Source organism: Lemur catta, chromosome 10 (genome assembly GCF_020740605.2).
Source record: "Lemur catta isolate mLemCat1 chromosome 10, mLemCat1.pri, whole genome shotgun sequence".
Classification (NCBI taxonomy): domain Eukaryota; kingdom Metazoa; phylum Chordata; class Mammalia; order Primates; family Lemuridae; genus Lemur; species Lemur catta.
Genome location: NC_059137.1, coordinates 48,869,058 through 48,892,680, shown reverse-complemented (window position 1 = coordinate 48,892,680; position 23,623 = coordinate 48,869,058). Strand labels below are relative to the sequence as shown.

Genomic DNA, 23,623 nt, shown 5'->3' with positions numbered 1-23,623 from the left:
ATCCTAATTTATTATCTTTTTTCATTTGTTATTGGGAATACTTTTATGAAGAAAAGTTTTCCCTCATCTACTATTAACATGTGGTTACCTGGTAGTAAAGATATAAGAAAAGGAAGGATAAATTCTGAATTCTTTCCTTTTATTTGCTAATTTTCAAGATAATGAGTTGTTATCATCCTCTGAGGATGACCAATTAGGTTGTTCGCATGTATAATTTTATACACATACATGACAATATATAAATATCATTATGGAACTCATAGATTATGGGGTTCAATCTATTGCAATTATTATCCTTATAGAGGTTCAAAGTGTCCCATCTTTGGCCAATGGGAACCTGTTCAAACTGGTGGCCTTGCCACCTAAAACAGCAAGAACTTCAAGGTTCATTCAGTACATTTCCTGCCTCAGATCTGGAATAAGCCATTTCTCCAAGAAGTCCTGGTTTCTTTTAGAGAGAAATGGTATCTCAAGACCACAGTCTGGGCACTAGGAATGCTCATAGTTACTGGGTTGGCCATTACTTCTACAATTCACTTATTTAATACTTACTTAATGCAGCTCTGTGTCAGGCACAGCTCTAAGCTTTTCAAAAATGTTAATTATTTAATCTTCATAGCAAATCTAGTACTATTCCTATTTTACAGATGAGAAAATTGAGACACAGAGAAATTAAGTAACTTGCTAAAGATAACAGAGTAAATGGCAGAGGGAGATTAGAACCCAGAGGCTAAGCCCTTACCTATCATGCTATGCTTCCTCCCAGTTGACCTGCTTTTGGTCACATGCCCACCCCTAAGCGAGGGGAAAGTAAGAAACCTTGACCAGAAGACTCACTGAAACCCCCAAAAGACACAAGTGTACTGTTACCACAAAAAGCATGAATGAATTATGGGAGACCAAAAGACAACAAATGTCCACTGTATCAATGAAAAAAAATCACTGATTCAAGATTATACAGTCCAATTTTTATTATAAGGATTACAGTAATTAAACTTTGAAGAATTATATAAAATGATATGGCACAAAACTAGGCTCTCTTATAGTAGGTCAGAGCAATCAGAGTTTCATTGCAATTAAGACCAAGTAGCCAAAAAATAGATTAACACTCCCTAAAACCACAGGAATAAAAACATAAGCACACATGAAGTTTAATGTGACTAACATTGCATATTCAACCAAAGGGAGTATTCTTTGGTTAGTTATCCAACCTTTTGCCATTAGCATGTGAATGATTTGGTTCATTCTCCTCTTCCAAAGGTATAATATCTGGAATTTCATCAGTCTCAGATGTCAAGTCTATGATGGTGAAATCAAACACCTGTAAAAGAAGAACCTTGGATATTAAAACAAACACTAATAAAGTGAGTTGTTGGGTCTGTGTGAGCTCATGGAGACTTTAATTACTGCATGTAGGTAAATTTTTCTTTGTCCATTGCTATGCTTTTTAAAAAGATGTCTGTAGTCTTATTCTTACAATTCACTGTTATTATAAAAGCACCAAGGAAACCTCTTTAAAAGGCAACTAAGCAATGATGGAACCTATTAAATGAAGGCTTTTTTGAAAATACAAGATATAAAGTATTTCTGGTTATTCTACTATCTACTAATATATTACTCTCTTAAAAACAATAATAGTCCATTTTTCCATAAGTCTGGCTTCCGATAATATTTGGGAAATATCTAGGAACAAAAGGTCTTTTAATAGTTGGAACAGCTATCACAAAGCCCTAGCTCTTCTCTGCATAGGAAAGGCTTTAGGGACAGGAAACTCTATTAAATTTTATTTGCCATACAATTTTGATAAGCTAAATAATGTTTCTTAGCCGACATATTAAAAGGAGAAGATTAGTAAGGCATAATATATTGCCAAAGGCTAGAATCTTGATAGCAGAGGGTAGATAGTAGCTGATTACCTAACAAAGGCAAAACAGCTAACAACAACAATAAAAAATCTCTCAAAAAACAGACAGAAGGTAACAGGGAATTGGGGAGTTATTGTTTAATGGGCATAGAATTTATGCTTGGGGTGATGATAATGTTCTGGAAATGAATAATGGTGATGCTTGTACAACATTGTGACTATACTTAATGCCACAGAATTGTAGACGTAAGAATGGTCTGTAGTCCTAGCTACACAGAGGGCTGAAACAGGAGAATCCCTTAAAGCCAGGAGTTCAAGACTGTAGTACACTGTGATCACACCTATAAATAACTACTGCACTCCAACCTAGGAAACACAATGAGACCCTGTTTCTAGAAAAAAAAATGGTAAAAATAACAAAAACAAAACAGACAAGAAGAGAGAATCTTGCTTTGTTCGCAGGCCCCTTACCTGGCTGTTTGTGGCCCTTATTGCACTTTTCCCTAAGAACCCAGGTGATCCGAGGACTATGTAGTCTGTGGTACAGTATCCACAGACTCCTGAGGCTATCAGGTTGGGGAGATCAAATCACATGTTAGCTCTTCATGAATGTTCACTTTGCAAAGATTATACACAACCTGACATCTGCAAAACCAGGAGTGCTTATACAAATTGGTCAGGACATCAGCCAAGAAAGCTAACCATTGCGATTTTAGACTTTTCAGGTGAAAAGATATACCTTGCTTAGTTCTCTCTGTTTCTATTAAATGTATATTTTACATCCAATAATCTCTACTTGTTTGTTTTCAATATCTACTAATTTTTATTATCTATTATCTTATTAAATTTGATTATCTATTTAATATCACTCTATTCACTTGCAAAATAGAACAGAAAGCTTCAACACAGAGAATATAGACAGAGGAATTTTCTGCACCCCAAACAAGGAAGCAAGCTGCAGCTTTCTCCTATCAGAGGGCTAGAGTGCTGGAATGGAGAAATTATGTACTTTGACATAAGTAAGACATTGGGCTAAGTACCCACCCTGCCACTTACCCATTTTCAACCTCAGTTTCCTCATCTCTCAAGTGAGGAAAATACCTGAGTGGGTTACAGATGAGGAATGAAGGTTGTATGACCCTAGATCATAAAAGATGCTCAATAAACAGGAGCTTTTATTTTTTTTTAGTTTCGTAAATACCACTCCACATACTCAAAAGCCTCCAAAGTCATCTATAGGCCAAGTAACTGTTGCGCTAAAGTAGAGTTCATTGCAGAATGTTGGAGGTCCCACACTCAGAGTTTTAATCCACACAACTACCACCAAAAAAAGTACTTCTGACCAAAAAAAGTACTTCTGTCTTTGAGATGATTTAGGAGAGCCATATAAATAATTCACCGTCCATATATCCAGAATTATTCAGTGTCCAATTTTCATTAGACTACCTATCACCGATGCCTGGCTATTCACCAAAGCCTACTGGGGACTGAGACAGAAATTGGGGAGGGTGGGGCAGCTAAGAGACAGCCATAGGCTATCACATTTCTGTGGTGGTCTTAGGTGACCATCTCATGTAATTTTTTTAAAATGTGGCATAAGAAAAATCATATTGCAAATTTGTAGAACAAATCACTTTCCATTGACATGAACAGGTATAGATATGGACCACTGAAGCAGGAGTATGAGTCTCTTGCCAAGAATGCCCATCAGGCTAGCACTCTGGGAGGCTGAGGTGCATGGATCACTAGAGGTAAAGAGTTCAAGATCAGCCTGAGTAAGAGCGAGACCCCATCTCTAATAAAAATAGAAAGAAATTAGCTGTACAACTAAAAATATATAGAAAAAATTAGCCGGGCATGGTGGCACATGCCTGTAGTCCCAGCTACTCCGGAGGCTGAGGCAGAAGGATTTCTTTTTTTTTTTTTTTGAGACAGATTCTCACTCTGTTGCCCGGGCTAGAATGAGTGCCGTGGCGTCAGCCTAGCTCACAGCAACCTCAAACTCCTGGGCTCAAGCAATCCTTCTGCCTCAGCCTCCCAAGTAGCTGGGACTACAGGCATGCGCCACCATGCCCGGCTAATTTTTTTTCTATATATATTTTTAGCTGTCCATATAATTTCTTTCTATTTTTTAGTAGAGACGGGGTCTCGCTCTTGCTCAGGCTGGTCTCGAACTCCTGAGCTCCAACGATCCGCCCGCCTCGGCCTCCCAGAGTGCAGAAGGATTTCTTGAGCCCAGGAGTTTGAGGTTACTGTGAGCTAGGCTGACGCCACAGCACTCTAGCCTGGGCAACAGAGTGAGACTCTGTCTCAAAAAAAAAAAAAAAAAAGAATGCCCATCAGGGATCAGATGCTTGCTATGAAACTAATGTGGTAACCATAGATCCTCCCTGCCTCCCTGCAAGGAAAGGAAGCCAGCAATACATTCTTTTCAAGAAAACCAAGTGACCATGCTAGGATCCCAGGAGCACAGCGTAAAGCTTGCGGGTTGTTCACCATGCAACCAGAAAGAGCAACTTTCATATCATAGACTTCAAAGATTCACATACTTATTATGACCAATTTCTAGAAGGTGGCACTAAACATGCTGAGGATATGGTGCCTTTTTCTAATTTGTATAAAGCTGGCCAGGCGGTGGCCCAGGCCCTGGATAGGTGGGGCTACTACAGAAATAGAAACACCTTCTGTGGGGATTTATTATAACTTATTTATTATAACTTACTTGCTGGTAAAGGTTAGTGTGCATGCAGTGCTGGTAAATACAACACAGTACCAGGAAAATTTATTTTGAAATAGAGTATAGCTATTGAAGAACTAATGAATTGAGAAGAAAAACTAAAATTTAAGTTTTTTGTATAAGAGTATTATATAGGGCTATAAAAGTATCATGCAAGAGACAACGATTAACTATAATACCAAATACATAAGACTAACCTTGTTGAAGATTTGAGTTTTTGGGTTAAGAGACAGGGTCTCTCTCTGTCACCCAGGCTAGAGTGCAGCGGAGCCATCATAGCTCACTGGAGCTTCAAACTCCCAGGCTCAAGTGATTCAACTGCCTCCCAGCCTTCCCAGTAGCCAGGACTACAGGTGGATGCCACCATACCTGGCAAAGAGGGTTTGATTTTAACAGAAACTTTTCACCATCCATGATAGGTTGCTTATGCAGCTTGACTGTGTGCTGGTAAGTTAAAGGGCCCGGGGTGTCTTGCTTTTCTTTCTTTCTTCTCTCTTTTTCTTCTCCTTCCTTCCTTCTCCTTCCTTCCTTCTTTCTTTCCTTCTCTCTTTCTCTCTTTTCTTTTCTTTCTTTCCTTTCTTCTTTCTCTCTTTTCTTTCTCTTTTCTTTTTTCTTCCTTTCTTTTCTTTTCTTCCTTCCTTCCTTTCTTTCCTCCTTCCTTCCTTCCCTCCCTCCCTCTCTCCCTCCTTCCTTCCTGCCTGCCTGTCTTTCTTTCTTTCCTTTCTCTCTCTCTTCTTCTTCTTCTTTTTTTTTTTTTTTTGAGACAGACTTTGACTCCATACCCCAGACTGGAGTGTAGTAGCATAATCATAACTCATTGCAACCTTGAATTCCTGGGCTCAAGCAATCCTCCAGCCTCAGCCTCCCGAGTAGCTGGGACTACAGGCATGCACCACCACACCCAGCTAATTTTTTAAAAAATTTTTTGTAGAGCCTGGGTGCGGTGGCTCACGTCTGTAATCCTAGCACTCTGGGAGGCCGAGGCGGGTGGATTGTTTGAGCTCAGGAGTTCGAGACCAGCCTGGGCAAGAGCGAGACCCCCGTCTCTACTAAAAAAAATAGAAAGAAATCAGATGGACAACTAAAACTATATAGAAAAAATTAGCCGGGCATGGTGGCACATTCCTGTAGTCCCGGCTACTCAGGAGGCTGAGACAGAAGGATTGCTTGAGCCCAGGAGTTTGAGGTTGCTGTGAGCTAGGCTGACGCCATGGCACTCTAGCCTGGGCAGCAGAGTAAGACTCTGTCTCAAAAAAAAAAAAAAAAATTGTTTTGTGGAGACAACAGTCTTTCTATGCTGCCCAGGCTGGTCTCAGACTCCTAGCCTCAAGAGATCCTGCTGCCTCCCACCTCAGCTTCCTGAAGTGCTGGGATTACACATGCAAACCATTGCACCTGGCCATGCTTTACTCTTTCTTTTATCCTTTACTGAACAAAGGGCAGGTGAGTAGGCTGGTGCACATTCCCTGCCTTTAGGTAGGAACACCCTTTTGTATACCAATGCTTGCCTCTTGGCTAACCAGAGTCTGAGGAAGCAGAACTCTGCCTAGGAAACAGGTTAGCACTGATCACAACAAAATTAAAATAGATTCTTGGTATCCATTGTACAACATTCAGCTAGTCAATATTAACCCCTGTGTACTTGATTCATTGGAGCAGGTACATCAAGAGTAGTTCTCCTCAAAATAAGACATTTTATGGAGCCTACATTGAGGGTCTGGTTTAGAGAGAAAGGACTATAGGTAACACTAGTCCTATTTTTGTTTCAGGTTAAAATCATTTGTTTCTCATTTCCTTTCCTTTTTAAAGCGTAGTCAATGAATTACCTGTGTTAGAATCACTAGGGATTTTTTAAGGGGTATTTTTCTAAAGTGCAGATGCTTAGTACTACCTCCAGACCTACTAAACAGATTCTCTAGGGATAGAATCCAGGAATCTACATTTTATCAGTCTGCCTAATTGATGATCCCTGGTCTAGGCAGAGAGGGCAGGGGAAGGCTCACTGACAGACGATGTGGTTTATCCTTGCAGGGGGCTCACTTGGGCCATCTGTCAGTCAGTCTGAGAGATCTATTAGCTACCTCCTTAGCTGAGTTTTCCTGTGCTGTATAGAGCCTGGGTAGACAATGTTAAAGGAAAAGTGCTCAATTCACATTAGTCAGTCAACATCTAATAAGTTATAATTTAAATAGTTGGCTAGAATCAACAAAGTTAGATAGCAGTGGGTACAAAAATACTGTTAGATGGAAGGAATAAGCTTTAGGGTTCGGCAGCACAATAAGGTGACTATAGTTAATAATTTATTATATATTTCAAAATAGCTAGAAGAGTAGACTTGGAATATTCCTAACACAAAAAAATGATAAATGTTTAAGGTGATGGATATCCCAGTTACCCTAATTTGATCATCACACATTAATGCTTGCATAAAAATATCACATACACCCCATAAATATGTGCAACTATTATATATCCATAAAATGTTTTTTTAAAAGTCAGATAATAATAAGTATTGATGAGGATGTGGAGAAATCAGAACCCTCCCTCATACACTGATGGTGAGAATAGAACTTTGGAAAACAATCTGGCAGTTCCTCAGACAATTAAATGTAGAGTTGCCATATGACCCATTTCCACTCCTAAGTACATACTCAAGAGAAATGAAAACATAATGGTAACTCCCTTAATGATATTTAAATCTTCATCACTGACAGTTACATAAAACCCCACTTAATCTATTCCTTATTTTTATAAAATGTCAAATAACAACACTGTCTACTACCTTCACTATTTTTTTTTTTTTCAAACTAGTCAAGTGCGGTAGTGAGAAGAGGGAAAAGCCACTACCTTCACTTTCTTAAGTTCTAGAATACATTAGACCTTTAATTTCCCCTTACAGTAAATATCACCTAAGTCAGCCTCCTCTTTTGCTTTGGTCAAAAACAAATTAAAACCTAAATTATTCCCTTGCCATTCCTATACTGCCTCTTATACTGAAATGTGATATTTGTCATAAAGATAAGAAATTTAAAAATTGGGAGCTATTAAGGGAAGGACAAACAGCGTTCTACACCAGGATATTACTTGAACATTCATTGACAATCTTCCCCTAAGAGTCTAAAAGTCTCTTGAGGACAGTTTCTAGTCTTTACATCTCGTCCTTTATACTATTAGGAATCCAGATATTGAATTATTTTGTTACTACAGCTACATGTATATAATAATGTAGCTAGCTACATATCCACATTGTCTCTGCCCAATGAATATACCAAGTAGATTTTCTGTGTTAGCCCAAAATGTAGGTATTATGGCATGGCTCTAATATCTTTCATATGGCCCTCTCAAATGGCACTTTCATGAAATCAGTACGAAGCTAAAAAATCTAGGTGTATTCTATATCAAGACTAGGCTTCCATGTGAGATTCAAAGCCTTTCATTATGTTATATCCCATTTCTCTCTAACCTGTAGGCACACTTTAAGCAAGTTAAACATGAGAGAAGAATCCCAGATAACTCTCTTTGTGCCTCCCCACCCCCACCCGGCCAAATATTTTCCATTCACACTGCCTTCCTATCATTTCACTTAGTCATCTTACTGACAGTCTTAACAACTGAAGATGCCTTGTGTTAATCAGCAGTCTCACCTGTCAAACTCAACAGGACACAGGATGCCTGCCTCTCACCACCTCACCACCAAATGAGGGCATAATTTTCCAATTCAGCCTTTTTCTTCAGAGCACTCTGTCCTTGCCTTTCAGCTCAGCCCCAGCTGGATGCTGAATTAGAAGCCCTTAACCCTCACCAGCCCTGAAAACATGACCTGGGCCTATTCCAGTGAAGATCCAATCAACACCATTTTTTTTTTTTTTTTTTTGCAGTTCTAAAGAAGTTCAGTGTGGGGAGGGGAGTGGCATATTCTCAAAAGGTAAGCAAGAAAGATACCATAAAACATCTGTCTTTGGCTTAAGCTGACTTCAAGCCCTGAAGAGAGACTTCTTATTCTACTCTTCTCTGAATAGTCCAATGCTATTACCTTTCCGGTTTCTCCATGTTTCAGATGAAGTAGACTACCACAGGTTAGCCTGGGAGCTCAGATGCGCAACAATGGAATTATTCAGCACCTTTTCCTCACCAAGTGGCTATGATGAAATATGAGAGGATATCCTATGTTACAGGATACCTGTTGGAAGGTGGACACCTATAGCATGAAGGTGTTGCCCTTTGAGATACAGCAGTAAATACCTTGGCTTATGGGGCAGGAACATCTAACTCTTTTTAGATGCATCATGCATTCAGGCCTCACAGCTGGGTCACTCTTGGGGCTGGACTGGGACTGAGGTCCAGTTGGCTTGGTACCAAGTTCTCGAGAGCCGAGGGAAAGTCAGGCTGGCAAGAGGCCATCAATCCCCCAAAATCTGCTCTCTCAGGCATCATTTAGACCAAATTTCTTAAAGATTTGTCACAAATATCTGTTCTGACCTTCTTCCTCCTTCCTTCATGAGCTAAGTGATACTCCAAAAGGGGTATCTTAGGTAAATTGTACTTTTTCCCTTTTTACTTCATTAGTTTTTTCTTTTTTAAGAGATGGGGTCTCACTATGTTGCCCACGCTGCAGTGCTGTGGCTATTCCCAGGTGTGATCACAGTGCACTGCAACCTTGAGCAATCCTCCCACCTCAGCCTTCCGAGTAGCTGGGACTACAGGCCCCCACTACCACACCTGGCTTCATTAGTTCTTTAATACCTTTAATGACTTATCAAAGTGGATGTATTTTCCTAACCATGAGCTGGTATTATGTACTCATACCTGAACTGCCAAATTAAAGATACCACATGTCACTGTCCCAGAGATGTTGTCCCCATGCCTCTAGTGCAAATCAGAAAAACACAAAACACGTCATCCTGAACACTCACTTCCATTTGTTGAAGCAACATTAACCTTACTTTACAGATGAGAAAACTAAGGCTCAGAGATTAATGGCCAGCTCACCACAATCCTTTTGACTTTTTTTTTTTGCTTAGAACTAGAAAGTCCACATTATTATTACATGCGAAGGAAAAAAAATCCTTGGACACTCAGGCACACCATGCCAGACTTCATGCAGCTAAATGTTTGCACACCTGTCATGGTTAGATACTGTGTTAGGCTTAGTCACGTTTTTTCCCTCAAAATAAGTGTCTTCCTTGAGGAAAAAAGGGTCTGTAAAACCAATATATTCTGCCAGTTTATGCAACAATAAAGCTACAAGGTGAGAGAAACAATTTCTGAGACACTTTGACAACTGAATGAAGTGCATGTAGGCACAAACTTGAGACACAGAGACAGACAAAACTATGACCAGTGTGCACAGCTAATGGCAAAAAGCAAGAACTGGCGGTGTTCTACTAGAAAATAAGAATGGTCTACATTATATTGTGTCCTTGCTCAGGAAGATCTTTGAGACTTTTTTTTTTTTTTTTTTTTTTGAGACAGAGCCTCGCTATTGCCCAGGCTGGAGTGCAAGGGCACAGTCATACCTCACTGCAGCCTCGAACCCCTGTCCTCAAGCCATTGTCCCACCTCAGCCTCTCAACATGCTGGAATTACAAGCATGAGCCACTGTGCCCAGCTTTGTCTCCTTTTCATAAGCAATTTAGCACTATAACCTTTATCATGGGGAAACACAAAGGTGTATGTTCAGGATAAGAAACCTGTATAGGCCGGATGCAGTGGCTCACACCTGTAATCCTAGCACTCTGGGAGGCTGAGGCAGGAGGATCGTTTGAGCTCAGGAGTTCGAGACCAGCCTGAGCAAGAGCGAGACCCTGTCTCTACTAAAAACATAGAAAGAAATGATCTGGACAGCTAAAAATATATATAGAAAAAAATTAGCCAGGCATGGTGGCGCATGCCTGTAGCCCCAGCTACTCGGGAGGCTGAGGCAGAAGGATTGCTTGAGCCCAGGAGTTTGACGTTGCTGTGAGCTTGACGCCACGGCACTCTAGCCTGGGCGACAGAGCAAGACTCTGTCTCAAAAAAAAAAAAGAAAGAAAAGAAAAAAAAAGAAACCTGTACATAGCCATAGCATATGAATTTTCCAATCAATTGGAATTAACCACAAAATACCAGCCTTGTGGGGTTTTGAGACAGAGTCTTGCTGTCTTGCACCAGGCTAGAGTGCAATGGTGTCACCATAGCTCACTGTAACCTCAAACTCCTGGGCTCGAGCAATCCTCCTGACTCAGCCTCCCAAGTAGCTGGGACTACAGGTACACACCACCATGCCTGTCTAATTGTTCTATTTTTTGTAGAGACAGGGGTCTCCCTCTTGCTCAGGCTGGTCTTGAACTCCCGGCCTCAAGCAATCCTCCTGCCTTGGCCTCCCAAAGTATTAGGATTACAGATGCAAGCCACTGCGCCCAGCCCAGCCTTGTAGTTTGGTGATAAAGAAAGGCAGAGTCATGTTTGATTCAGACTCAGAAAAAAATTTTTTAAGAGGCAGAGGCTCTAGAAAATGCCAGTCACTGGGGACAGGCAGGCAAGTAAGTAGATAGGCTCTATCCTGGAATTCCCTCCTTCCCAGAAAACAGAAGCTCCTTATCTGCAAAATAAATGAAAGAGCAGATTCAAGTATCTCAGTGATTTCCTGCCCTCCAACTCACCTCCCTTGTTTACTGATTCCTGGAGTTACACTGGAAAAAAAATAACTTGATAAAAACTTTTGATAGATTCATTCACACCAAAGAAGCGTGTAAAGTTATATGCTGCTTCCTTGTTTTTGCGGGAAGAAAAGGATGAACCAGGATAGAAAAAGGAGACCAATTTGAGTTAGACTCTGGTTTTGCTGACGGACAGCCCTGCTTACCTTTTAGCAGAGCCAGGCAGAAACATGTGGCTATATTTCACAAGTTGTAAGAGTCCCTTTTTTGAAACAGTTTGACATACTACAGCTTTGTGATAAGGAGATTCATGATAGTTCCTTTAACTGACAGGCACTAAAGGGACTAGAAGTCTAAATACCACAGGCAGAAGGTGAGAAGAATCCTTTTCTGCAGGGGGCTCAAAGTCTTTTTACTTTTAATTATTCTCATGCCGTCTTCTGTGGGTACCTCACCAACAAGAGGTTAGTGGCTTTCTCTCAACGTGACAACACAGTAAGTTAAGCCCAACTGAGACTTGACACTGAACAATCTCACTTTAGAGCTCACACTTTAACTGGCCCCTTGGCAAGAAATGCCTCTGCTGTTATGTGAGAATGATGCAAACAGTCACTCACTTGCTTCCTGCAGCTTTGATTCCTTTTCCGCAAGGCAGGCAGACGTGCCTAGGACCTTTTACTGGTTTAAAAACCCACTCTCAGGGGTCTAGTAAGTTGGCAAATGAGGGGTGCAACTGTCACCTAGTAAAATTCTAACACGCACATTAGCTTTCAATTTGTATTAAACCAGCTATCAAGCATCCCATTTTGGAACATTAGTCTTCCAATGTTCTCACCCTGCCAAATTCCCCAACAGGCCAATTGGAGTTCATGTGGGTATATTAATAACTCTGTTATGCATGTCAAGCAGCTCTATGAAAGCAACACACAAAGCACATGGAACAAACAGCATAAAACTGATCTATTTCTGCAATGAATTTTATTGAATGCAAAGGTCATATTCCTTTATGAGAAATAAGAAACTGAAATCAAGTTGTACAACCAAGCATCACGAAATAAACCAGTGATAAGGTCTGCTCAGATCATACCAGAGCAGAGACCAGTTTATACCACAGCCCACATGAAGGTGTTTTTATTCAATACAAACAGTAACAGTGGCAACACAATGGCCACAAAATGAGACCATAAGTGCACTTAAATTTTTGGTGAGTTCTGGCTAGGCTCTCAAAAGTCTGTCATTCTTTTCTTGCTAGCCAGGTAAACAGAACCCATCTGCTAATGCCAGAAACTTCAGAGCTCTTAATTCAGCTGGAAATAACTACAATTGAGAGCCTTTTTCCTCGCTAGCTACTTCCTGATTTAGAGTTGTCTAGCAAGTTAATTTCAATATAACAAAACATTCCATCTGACTGGCTGTATCATGCTGGTGACAGGGGCAGGTTTAATGGGTTGTGTGCTCAGAGGCTGGGCTTCCTGGCTGGTCTTCCACCTCTGTACCTTGGTCCTGAGCATTCTGAGACTCAGTCAGCTGAGGATAAAAGGGACCTACCAGCCAGTTGAGGGGCGTGTTGTTAACAAGATAATCCATCACATCATCTAACGATTCCTTCATTTTCTGCAGCTTCCCCTTGCTAGAAGTGAGGAGGCTGTCAGACACTTCCTTAAAGGAGGCAGCATTGTGGAACACTGAGTAGATGTCACCTGCCATCACCCCCAAGTGGTTGGCTTGATCTTGGACGTTCTGTGGTAACCCTTGGATGTTGGACAGCAGGGTGTGGCATGTTGTCTGGAGTTGCTGAGTCAGGTTGCGGGCAATAGCAAGAGTACGTGACTCGATGTGCTAAAAATAAAACAAACTTAAGAATTAGCAGTGGATCCAACAGTGCTATGTATAAATTAGCTCAATCACAGTAAGCTGGTTATGTGTCTACCACATGTGTCGATTCTTTGACTTTTTAAAAATCCTCATTACAATGCTGAGTATAGCAGTATTATTCACATTTCATAGACAGGAACATAAGCTTAGAGTTTAAGTAAAAAGCTCCAGTTAATAGCTGGAAAATAGCTAAGTGGGGATTAGAACTAGCACCTGAGTCTCAAAGTTCATCATTTTAAACTGAAGAAGCATAACGGGTAGAGGAGACCAGACAGAATGAAAATATACTCCATGATAGTAGCATAATTTAGATAGTCCCTCTTCAAATAAGATGGTATGAGCAAACAATTAATACTGATTTCAAACATAAATGCATATTAGCTTTTGGGACACAAAGAACCACTTTTCAGGACTACAAGATGCTATTTCTTTTGTCTGGAACATTAGTCCTCTTCTTGCCCTTTCGCCTAGTTTTTTCACCGTTAGTTCCTGGCTTATCTCTTCCAAGAAGCCATGTGACTCAAGCAGCCCCGCTCCAAGGCTGCCTGAGGTAGCCTTCCTATATATTCTCATAGCACCGTATTTATGCCATCAAAAACACTGACGGGATAGCCACCTGTATCCCGTTAGTCTGCGCCCATTCTCGGGGCAAAGCCCCTGTTTCCCATTTAGTCATATGTCATTCAGGGCATATGCACACCTGTAGGTTATTATATAAAGTTATTTCCTTCCCAGTTTTGCTTTTCTACCTACCACATAACAAGCCATCAGTATACAATTACTGTTCAAGCTTTTGATAGAGAAGAGTATTTTAAGAGGAATTATGAAAATACTGAAATGAAAAATCAGAGAACTTCTTCACAAGCTGTAGTAAATGACTCTGTCCCAGTCATCTTACCTCCGCACAGTGGGATTCGTCGGTGTCGTCATGGCCAAGGCTTCTTTTCCACTCCATCCATGAGAGATAGAGCTTGTCCTGAGCATCCTGAATCTTCTGGTTGGCACTATGCACATTCTTTCTAGCAAATTCAATCTAGAACACATTGAAACACGACAAAGGAACAAACTGTCAGACATTCACGTTAGCCTGCTTGCAGGTCTATGATGTAAATCAGGTAACATAAAAACTAAGAATTTCCATGGGAGTTTAATGAGAGCTGTTCCTGCTGTCATTGTTATTTATTATCAATATGTATAAGTTAACCAAGTAGTAGTAGCTCTTTACTGCCTCTATCTAACTATTAAACTATTGACTCCAAATTTACCTCCAGTTGAGCACAGGTAAGACAACTAAAATTTAATCTGTATGTGAGAAGGATAAATTAGAATTACAAAACAGAAAGGAATTTAACCTTCCTCTTCCCTGTTGCCAGCCACCTATTTCCCCTTCCAAGAAGTGGTTTTCTTATGGCAGTACAGTTCTGTACATACTGTTCTGTAACTTGGCAATCTTCAATGGCTACAGAGTAGTCTATTGTGATGTACCATTTTGATTAGTCTTCTATTAGTTGAGGTGCATTACTATAGTCTCTGGCAACTCTAAACAAATATACACACCTGTAGGATAAAAAGCAAATCTGCTCAAGGTATGGGTGTGTTTGTATCTTTCCTAGAACAGTCCCTTCAATTCTCCAGAAGGGCATAAGTGTGGCTCTTTCTCTACATCACTGCCAACAGCAACTTTCCCAGTGTGACAAGACAAGAGAGGTATTTATATATTTGAATCCTCAGAGCAAGATTAGCGTTGCTTCATATATTTCAGCTATTTATCTACTTCCTTTTTCTGTGAGTTGTCTGTATACTCTTTTGTCCATTTTTCTATTGGGCTGTTCATAAAACAAGATTAAAATTTTTGGATTTCATGATTACATTAACTCCCATACCTGGAGATGAATGAACTCATTTCAGGTACCTTACAATGAACTTTTACTCACCAGGTGAACAGTAGAATGGAGCTGAGAAATGGTCTCCTGGCTTTTTTGCTTAGCTTCCTTAACCCTGCTGAGAGTCTGCTGATAGGCACGTGAGCGAAGCTTGGTAGACAGGGAACCCAGTCTAACATAGTAACTTGGCTTCTGAACCACATCAAATCCTTCGACTTTTTTTGCTTCTTTTTCTGAAGTTAGAAAGAAGGGACAAAAAAAAAAAAAAACAAACTGAAGAACTACAGTTATGGGCGATAAGGCCCTGAACTCTAACCTGGGTCTTGACTTTGTAGATTCTACCCAACCACTGAACAATTATGCAGTCATTTTCTGCTCATGTCTGCTGCTGTGCTTGACCACCCTGAACATACTACTGTCTCTGATACACATTCCATGTATCTACACAGGTTTCTTCCCACTAGAGTGAGCTTCCTGAGCAACATAGTACCTGGCACATAGTGGGCACTAATGTGTCTACTATGATGATGATTCTTTTTAATGACGACTCTGTAAAGCCACCCATTCAAGATAATCCATTTACAGAAAATATCTGTCAAGGCTAATTTGTCCTAAAGTGTCAAAACATACTATGTACAATTCAATGTGAAACTTAAGGTTGCTTTAAGAAGGAAAAACCTCTACAGCCAGAAAAACAACTGGTTGCCTGGGGGAGGAAATGGGGATTGACTGCAAACAGGCACAATGGATCTTTCAGGGTGGCAGAAATGTTCTAAAACTGAATTATAGTGATGGTTGCACAATTCTGTAAATTTAGACTGAGGGCAATTATATCTCAATGAAGCTGTTTAAAAAAGATTAGTTTAAGATATAAAACATTATTTCGAGACAAAATTCCAATTACCTAGTTCTTCCACAGTGAGAGGGAGGTACTGGTCTACCAACAGCTCTGATTTACTGAGTGCATTTTCTACTCCACTGCTCACAAGCTGCATCACCCGACTTCCCAAGACTGTGTTGATGCTGCCGTTGACAACAGACTTAGTCTTCTCCACACCACCAGTCACTGCCCCTTTGGTCCTGTCCATTACTCCTGTGATTGTACTGGCCACGGAATCCTTGGCCCCAGCCACAGTAGTTGTCACAGCATCTTTCGCCCCAGTCATGACACCTTTGGCATTGGCAACAACCTGCAAGTGGAAAAGCAGATCATTTGGCTGGTGAGAAAACAAGCACCAATACGTATCTGTAGTCTGAACTAAGGCACCATAGTTGAAGAGTTAAAGAAAGAATCTGGGCCTTTCGCTCTCTAGCTTTAGGTCTTGGGCAAGTCACTAAGGTATGATGAGCCTGAATTTCCCCATCAGGTATCTCTGTTCTACCTGCCACTCCTCAAGGATCGTTGGAGGAGCAAATGAGGTAAACAGATATGAAATCTGTCAATTTGTCAAGGTGGTAAGTTTCTGTTTTTTAACTAGATGAACCTTTAGTGACATATAGGGAGTACTCGAGAGAAGAATGGCCTTTTCCATGTTGGCATGCTTACACTGAGAGCAGCTCACGCCTGCCTATGAGCACAGACACAGGTACCACGCACACTCAGCCCTTTTCGCACAGCCCCGGAAGGCCAACACACAGGGAGAGATGTCAGTTCCCCATCCTACGGGATGTGCTCTCAAATATCTGCCACTCATATAAAGCTCTCCAAACCACCAGCCTGCCCGAGCTCCCCTAATGATACCCAAAGTTAGCCTTGGGGAATAGCTAGCTCATTTTCCCATCTTGCTCAAGTGTGAAGGAGAAGATGCAAACAAGAACAAAAGATTCTTTCCTTTTGTGTCTAGGCAACAACACAATTATATCTTTATATGCTTGACTGAATTCAGTTCCCCTCAAAAACTATACAAGCATTTTTACAGCAGAAGAGTGATACTAGAGAAGTAAACCAAGTATTAGGGAGTGCTGGGTTGCTGCAAGGGAAACAAAGAAGAAGCTGATTGGGAGGTAATGGTCCAGGTTCCCAATCCAACTGAACTAACTCACAGTTCTACTTTCTACGTTGGAGTAGAGGGGTAAGGGAAGGGGAGAAGACATGAAAGATTTCCTCTAGGCATATCTCAGGTATAGAACATAAAGTTTTCACATTTCATAAACTGCTGACTTGTCCAAGATCACACATGAAAGGGGGACTGAAAACCTAGATCCTGACTAGTCCAGTGCCATTTTTATTATAAGAGAAAATGGCTCTGAGCCTTCATGTGCCCCATCAGGCCCCACACAAAGAGGGTGGTGAAGGCTGGCATTTGAGACAGGGATAACAGCACTACACTCCTTCCACTGGAAAACTTAATTACGGAGATCAAATTTTCAAGAGGAATTAAGGAAACTCCTTAATTCTAGTTATGTGACTAAACGGAAAGAAAAAAACTTTCAGTTTAGTTATTCCTCTAGTGTCCTTTCCAGTACTATTTCATGAAGGGCTAATTCCATTAAGAACAGCTAATAGTTAATGTTAAACTCTTTTAAGTGACAATAAAGTGAAAACAATTAGCTTTTTACACTTATAAATTCCATCTTTTTTTCTTCCAAGTCATTATATTTCTTCAAATTCAGTGAGAGTAAATTATCCACAGAACTAGATTATCTTTTAAGAACAATATGCAAAGGGACAAATGCCCTCTGGCATAATCCAGTCCTGCTCCTGGAGAGTACTCACAGGATAGTATAAATTGACATATTTAGTGTCCCAGTGCTGTAAAATAGGCAAGAGAAGAATTTTCTCTTTTTTATCCCTACAGCTGTAGGAAGAAATACTACGTGTTGTTATGGCATGCCATGGGAGATATATAGACTTCTTACAGTGACCTTCCAGGGGCTGCTACCATGTCACATTAGAGGCTACAGAACATGGTAGAAAGACCATTAGAATGAGGGCCATAGAAAGCTAGGACATTTATGACGTGGTCTAAATAACTATGACTATCTCCAAGTATTCAGTTTTGTTACCTGTGAAATGAAAAAAACCACCTGATGGCCATATGTATTAGATACATAACAGTGTATACATGCTAGTTTAGGATAAGTAGGATTTGGCTAGGAAGTCCATTTGGAACTACATACATGGACTTGCTATAAAGGGTTTCCAACCAAGACAAGCTTGAACTCCCAGTCCTATAAACAGTGGTTATATTGCTTTAATAATTACACTGGAAATAAGTAACCCCATTGAATCTGCTATTTTGACCATTTTAGTGCAAACTTACTGCTATGTGCAAAGTAACTCTTCAGCAAAAGGCAGCTACACCAGCTTTTAACCAAAGCCCATCATGGAAGAAAAGTCTATAATCATTAATCAATTCAAATGATTTCAGAAGATTTATAAATCTTTTGGAATCGTTAGAAGATTTATCCATTTGGAGTTTATCTTAAAAATTAAACAACCTGTTCATTTTATAAATGCCACATTTGCTTGCAGGCATATAGAAAAAACATGCCACAGAAGAAAGGTGGTAACTTATTACCTGTTAGTGAGATTATACAGCTTTTATATACGTCATTCCAAAGTCACATAAATCCAGTGAGGAAACTGAAGATCAAACTATACTTGGCCCTCTAGGTATTAGCATGTAGTCTGTAGGTTAAGGGAAAGACATGTGGAGGTGGGAAAGGGGAGCTAGGGACAGGGAGGCACATGATCATGGAAAGCTGACAAGAAATCCTTCTCTAAATTATTTGTTAATGCCTCAGGAGAAGGTCTTCCCCAAACTATCATTTTCTAGAGCCTTTGGCTTTCAATAACCAACCAAATTTTTTGTTAATTTTAAATAAGATAACTTTTAATATTATACACAAAATTTACTATTATTCAGCAAAATTTACAGAAAATGCCCAAAACGGAAAATAACTCACTCTCATCATTGGCACAATCTCATGCAACATAAGTGAAAAACTTAAAGAGAGGCACATAAGCATTCTGAAAGCTGTGGCTAAACTTGCCTACAGTCATGTGCTGCCTAATGACATTCTGGCCAAAAACAGACTGCATATTAGACCATGGTCCTGTAAGATTATAATGAAGCTGCTCTATACAGATGTACTATTTTTTATCTTTTATACCATATTTTTACTCTACTTTTTCTATGTTTAGATACACAAATATTTACCATTGTGTTATACTTGCCTATAGTATAGTACAGTAACGTGCTGCAAAGGTTTGCAACCTAGGTGCGATTTTACCATATAGCATAGGTGTGCAGCAGGCTATACCATCTAGGTTTGTGTAAGTACACTCTGTAATGTTCTCATCATGACGAAATTGCCTAATGATGCATTTCTCAGAACCTATTCCTGTTGTTAAGTGACACATGACTGTATTTAGATTACGAAAGACACAGAGCCAAATTTTTCCCTAAGTGGTATCATTCTGTATTCTTAACTTAAAAAAAAAAAAGTGGACATTACCTAAACCAAAGGATCACTAGAACGGATGAGACTATCATTTTTGCCAACATTGACTAGCTGTCCCATATGAATGGCAGTCCCTATCAACACTGCACCAAGCCAGGGGAGAAAAAGGTATATATGCCGCCTCGGCATTTATCTAAACACCACATGTGAATCAGCTATTTGAGAGCAATTTCATTTGCAGGGGCAAAGCCACAAATTGAAAGAAAAGTTTTCTTGTCCAAAGGTGGCTAGTTCTTCTCTGCTTCTTAGATATAACCTGACAACAATTCAGGAAGTAAGAGGGTGGCCATTACTCTTTCAAACACACAACTAGATCCAAGTTGAAGGAACAAATCAGTATTTTCCCATCTGTGGCATGCACAGCCTGTGCTAATAGGTAGAACATGAAAATATGCCAGATGTCAAGCTTCAGCACTTTTGTCCCAAGCTCACCTGAGTTGATGGCTGATTCAGGATAGGCAGTCTCTCCTCAATCCTGTCTAGCCCCTTACAGGCATAGGTATTGGCAACCGCAACTAGCAGAATCACAAATGGGAAAATGTTCACTTAAACAGTGTAGGTACAGAATGAACACACATTACTATACCTTATACCTTTTATTTAAAACAAAAAGAAAGAATGTTGATCTTTTACCACAAAATGCACTGCCTGTTTCTCTAGCTCAGACAAGAAGAAGCTTGGCAGGTTGCTGGCAACTTTCTTCCACAGACAGAGAAATAAGGGGGAGTGATGGAGGAGCAGGCAGAGGAAGAGGCAGGCCAGGTAGGAAGCTGGCTAGGAAGTTACTTCCTCATTAACTTGTCCCTAATGTTAATGCCAAGAGTAGCCAGGTTTCCCCTGAACCCTCATTCAGGGAAGAGGGTATCTGGAAACTCTCTCAAAATTAGCATTTCCTTGAAGTGTATATTCAAGGCAACTTGAATCTATGCTTCTGAGTTGCAATCCTCAAGCTTGGCCCAAATAAACTCTCTACTTATATGTAAAAAAAAATAAAAAAAATTTTTTTTAAATTGAAAACATCTCTACACAAAAACTTGTATACAAATGTTCACAGAAGCATTATTCATAATCTACAAAAAGTATAAGTAATCCAAATGTCCATCAACTGAGGAACGAATAACACACTATTTATACAATGAAATATTATTCCATAATAAAAAGGGATGAGGTACTGATATGATGCCACAACACAAATGAACTTTGAAAACATTATGCTAAGTGAAAGAAGCCAGTAGCAGGCTGAGTATGGTGGCTCATGCCTAAAATCCCAGCACTTAGGGAGGCCAAGGTGGGAGGATCACTTGAGACCAGGAGTTTAAGACCAGCCTGGGCAACATAGTGAGACCCAGTCTCTGTAAAAAAAAATTTTTAAATTAGCCAGGTGTGGTGGCATGCACTTGCAGTCCCAGCTATTAATACTTGGGAGGCTGAGGCAGGAAGATCACTTAAGCCCAGAAGTTTGAGGTTGTAGTGAGCAATGATGACATCGCTGTACTCTAGCACAGGCAACAAAGCCAGACCCTGTCTCAAAAAAAAAAAAAAAAAAGGAAGAAGAAGCCAGTAGCAAAAGACCACATATTTCATAAAATATCCAGAATAGGCAAATCTATAAAAACAGAAAGTAGATTAGTAGTTGCCTAAGGGCAGTTGGAAGGAAACGGGGAGTGATGGCTAACTAACAAGCATGAGGTTTCTATTTTTTTTTTATTTTGATAAAATATACATAACACAAATCACCATTTTAATCAATTTTAAGTATACAATTCAGTGGCATTAAGTTCATTCACAACACTGGACAACCACTACCACTGTCCATTTCCAAAACATTTTCATCATCCCAAACAGAAACCGGTTTGAGGTTTCTTTCTGGAGTGATAAAAACGTTCTGAAATTGATTGTGGTAAGGATTGCACAACTCTGTGAATATATTAAAAACCATGGAATTGTATACTTTAAATGGGTATATTATATGGCATGTTAATTGTACTCCAATATAAAGATGTTATTAAAAACAGAAAAGAAGTTCCGTGTTCATACACTGTGTGGTCCCAAGAAAGTCAGTTATTTCAGTTCACTCCTGGATGCCTCCTTATGATCTCAGTTGCCAACATAAAAGCATCTCTCGGGAGTTTTTTTATTAAAGCGTCATGAACATCTACCATTGCTATGCAGTAGGCCTCCTATGACAATGAGGGCTGCCCCGCGGTTTCTAGGTAAAGGCAGGATGTGCCTCAGGAAGGGCTGAGTAGCCTCTGTGAGCTCAAGGGCTCACCTCCGCCGGGCCAGCCCCTGACTGCACCTTGAGGGACAACTCAGAACTCACTCTGTGGCTCCAGCTTCTGGATGATGGGCAGAGCACTCATCATGGCCACCGAGGAGATGGTCTTCACGCCCTTCTCTGCCATCTCACACACAGACTTCAAGCAGGGACACTGATCCTTTGTGCTGACATAAGCTGAGGACACGAGGTCGTACGTGGAGCTCACCAAGGGTAGGTTAGCCACCCTAGTCACCACGCTCTGCAACCAAAGGGCGGGGGACAGTTATTAACTTCTGGAAACAGAAAGGGAGAGAAAGGAGTCAAGAAATGGCTATTTACAAGTCATACCGGTTGTGGATCAACTGCAACAGATGCCATTTTTCTTCCTGCAGACAGAAGTTATCTGCGAAAGAGAAATTTATTTCAGGACACTGGGATAAGACTCTCCTAGATTCGTTCCCCCAACCCAAGCAAATGTTCATTTCAAGTAGAGAAAAATGCAAGATAACCTAGTGTAGTCTTCTGCACTTCTTAGTTTAGACTAAGCACAATGGCAAGAAGGTGCTCCGAGGAACTGAGAAACATTTCAGGACGCGGTTGAAAGTTCACTTGGTAACCCCAACGACCCACACCCGCACGGACGCCCGCGGCGGAGCTGCCGGGGAAGGACCTGCAGGGCCGCCGCCCACGCTGTCGGGCGAGGCTGCGCCCCCCGGCCACCCGGGTCCCCGCTCCACACCAAAGGGGTGAGCACCGCCCTGGAGGAGGAAGTCGGGCGCCAGTGTCGACTGCCCCACTGTCGCCGTGCACCCCTTAAAATCCTGCCTGAAAACTATTTTCTAACGCGTTTTCCTTTAAATATCGGCCCGTTGGGACAAATGGAAATTGTTTCCCCACAACCACCCAGGGAGGGCAAGAGATCCGAAAGCCCAGCGCAGAAAAGAAGCCTCGACCAACAAAAGCCAGGGTCGAAAGCGCGGGTCCGCCCTTCCCAGCCAGGACCCGGAAGCTGCGGGACTGGCGGGTCCCCGGGCCACCGGCCCCGGCTGGAGCAGGGCAGCGGCCCCCAGCCCCCGAGGAGCCCCCGCCCCCATCCCGGCCCCGCAGGCGCACCGCGGGTACGCGCACCCACCGACCGGAGCCGCGAAGAGGCGAGCGCAGGCGAGTCCCGCGGCGGGTGCTGCCACTCCGACCGTGCGAAATCGCGGCTCCCGGGCTCCCGGGCTATATACCCCGCCCGCCGCCCCGCCCCCGCACCACGTGACCGGCGGCCCGGCGGACGCGGAACAGCTGGTGGCAAAGCCCGAGTGTAGCCCTCAGCCACTTGCGGGGTCCTTCCCCCACTGCTGGCCCGCCGAGAGGGGTGGGGGTCGCACTCGGGGCGAGGAGGGAGTCCTGCCTGGGCGAAGGGCCCTGCCTGGGAGGAGAGGAGCCTGCCGCAGGGGCGGGGAGGTCCCACTGGAGGGGGACCCCAGTCTGGGTGGGGGCCCTGCCGGACTGAGGGGTCTGTCGGGGGAGCCGGTCTCGGGGAGGGCTGGCCGGGGCAGGGGTCGGGAGAAGCCGGTTTCCAGGCTGGCTTTGGGGTTTTGACAAACTCAGACCGATTAACGCTAACTTGTTGATTAGCATCAGTCCTCCGAATAGAACTCTTTTAAAATGGAAACAATGGCTTCTAGGCTGTTTATTTGAGGGAACAAATAACTTTTAAAGTTTTGTGAAATTCTAATCCAACGACGGACCCGGAGAGACTTCTGTTTTACTGCTCTTTTAAGTCAATTCTTAAAACATACTTCTAAAGTTGAATCGGAATTTCCAAAAAGGGCTTTAGAATACCGTTTGGTTGGTCCTCTCCTTTCTTTCTCTGCAAGACTTAATTCCAAATCACTCCTAATGATAGGG

General features: G+C 41.6%; 1 protein-coding gene across 5 annotated transcripts; it reads right to left on the bottom strand.

Moving 5' to 3' along the window:
* Positions 1-956: 956 nt before the first annotated feature.
* Positions 957-22,948, bottom strand: PLIN2 (perilipin 2). 5 transcript variants are annotated; one of them, XM_045563758.1, is made up of 9 exons: positions 22,861-22,948; positions 22,073-22,127; positions 21,788-21,983; positions 19,897-19,979; positions 15,902-16,187; positions 15,049-15,230; positions 14,013-14,147; positions 12,788-13,078; positions 957-1,321 (listed from the first exon to the last, which is right to left on the bottom strand). In XM_045563758.1, the coding sequence occupies exons 2-9, from the start codon at positions 22,100-22,102 to the stop codon at positions 1,199-1,201; spliced, it is 1,326 nt and encodes a 441-aa protein (XP_045419714.1). In that variant the 5' UTR covers positions 22,103-22,127; positions 22,861-22,948; the 3' UTR covers positions 957-1,198. The 5 variants fall into 5 exon arrangements, with proteins under 5 accessions (XP_045419714.1, XP_045419713.1, XP_045419715.1 ...); XM_045563757.1 differs by having other exon boundaries at positions 22,857-22,947; XM_045563759.1 differs by having other exon boundaries at positions 22,853-22,938.
* Between the last annotated feature and the right edge of the window lie 675 nt (positions 22,949-23,623).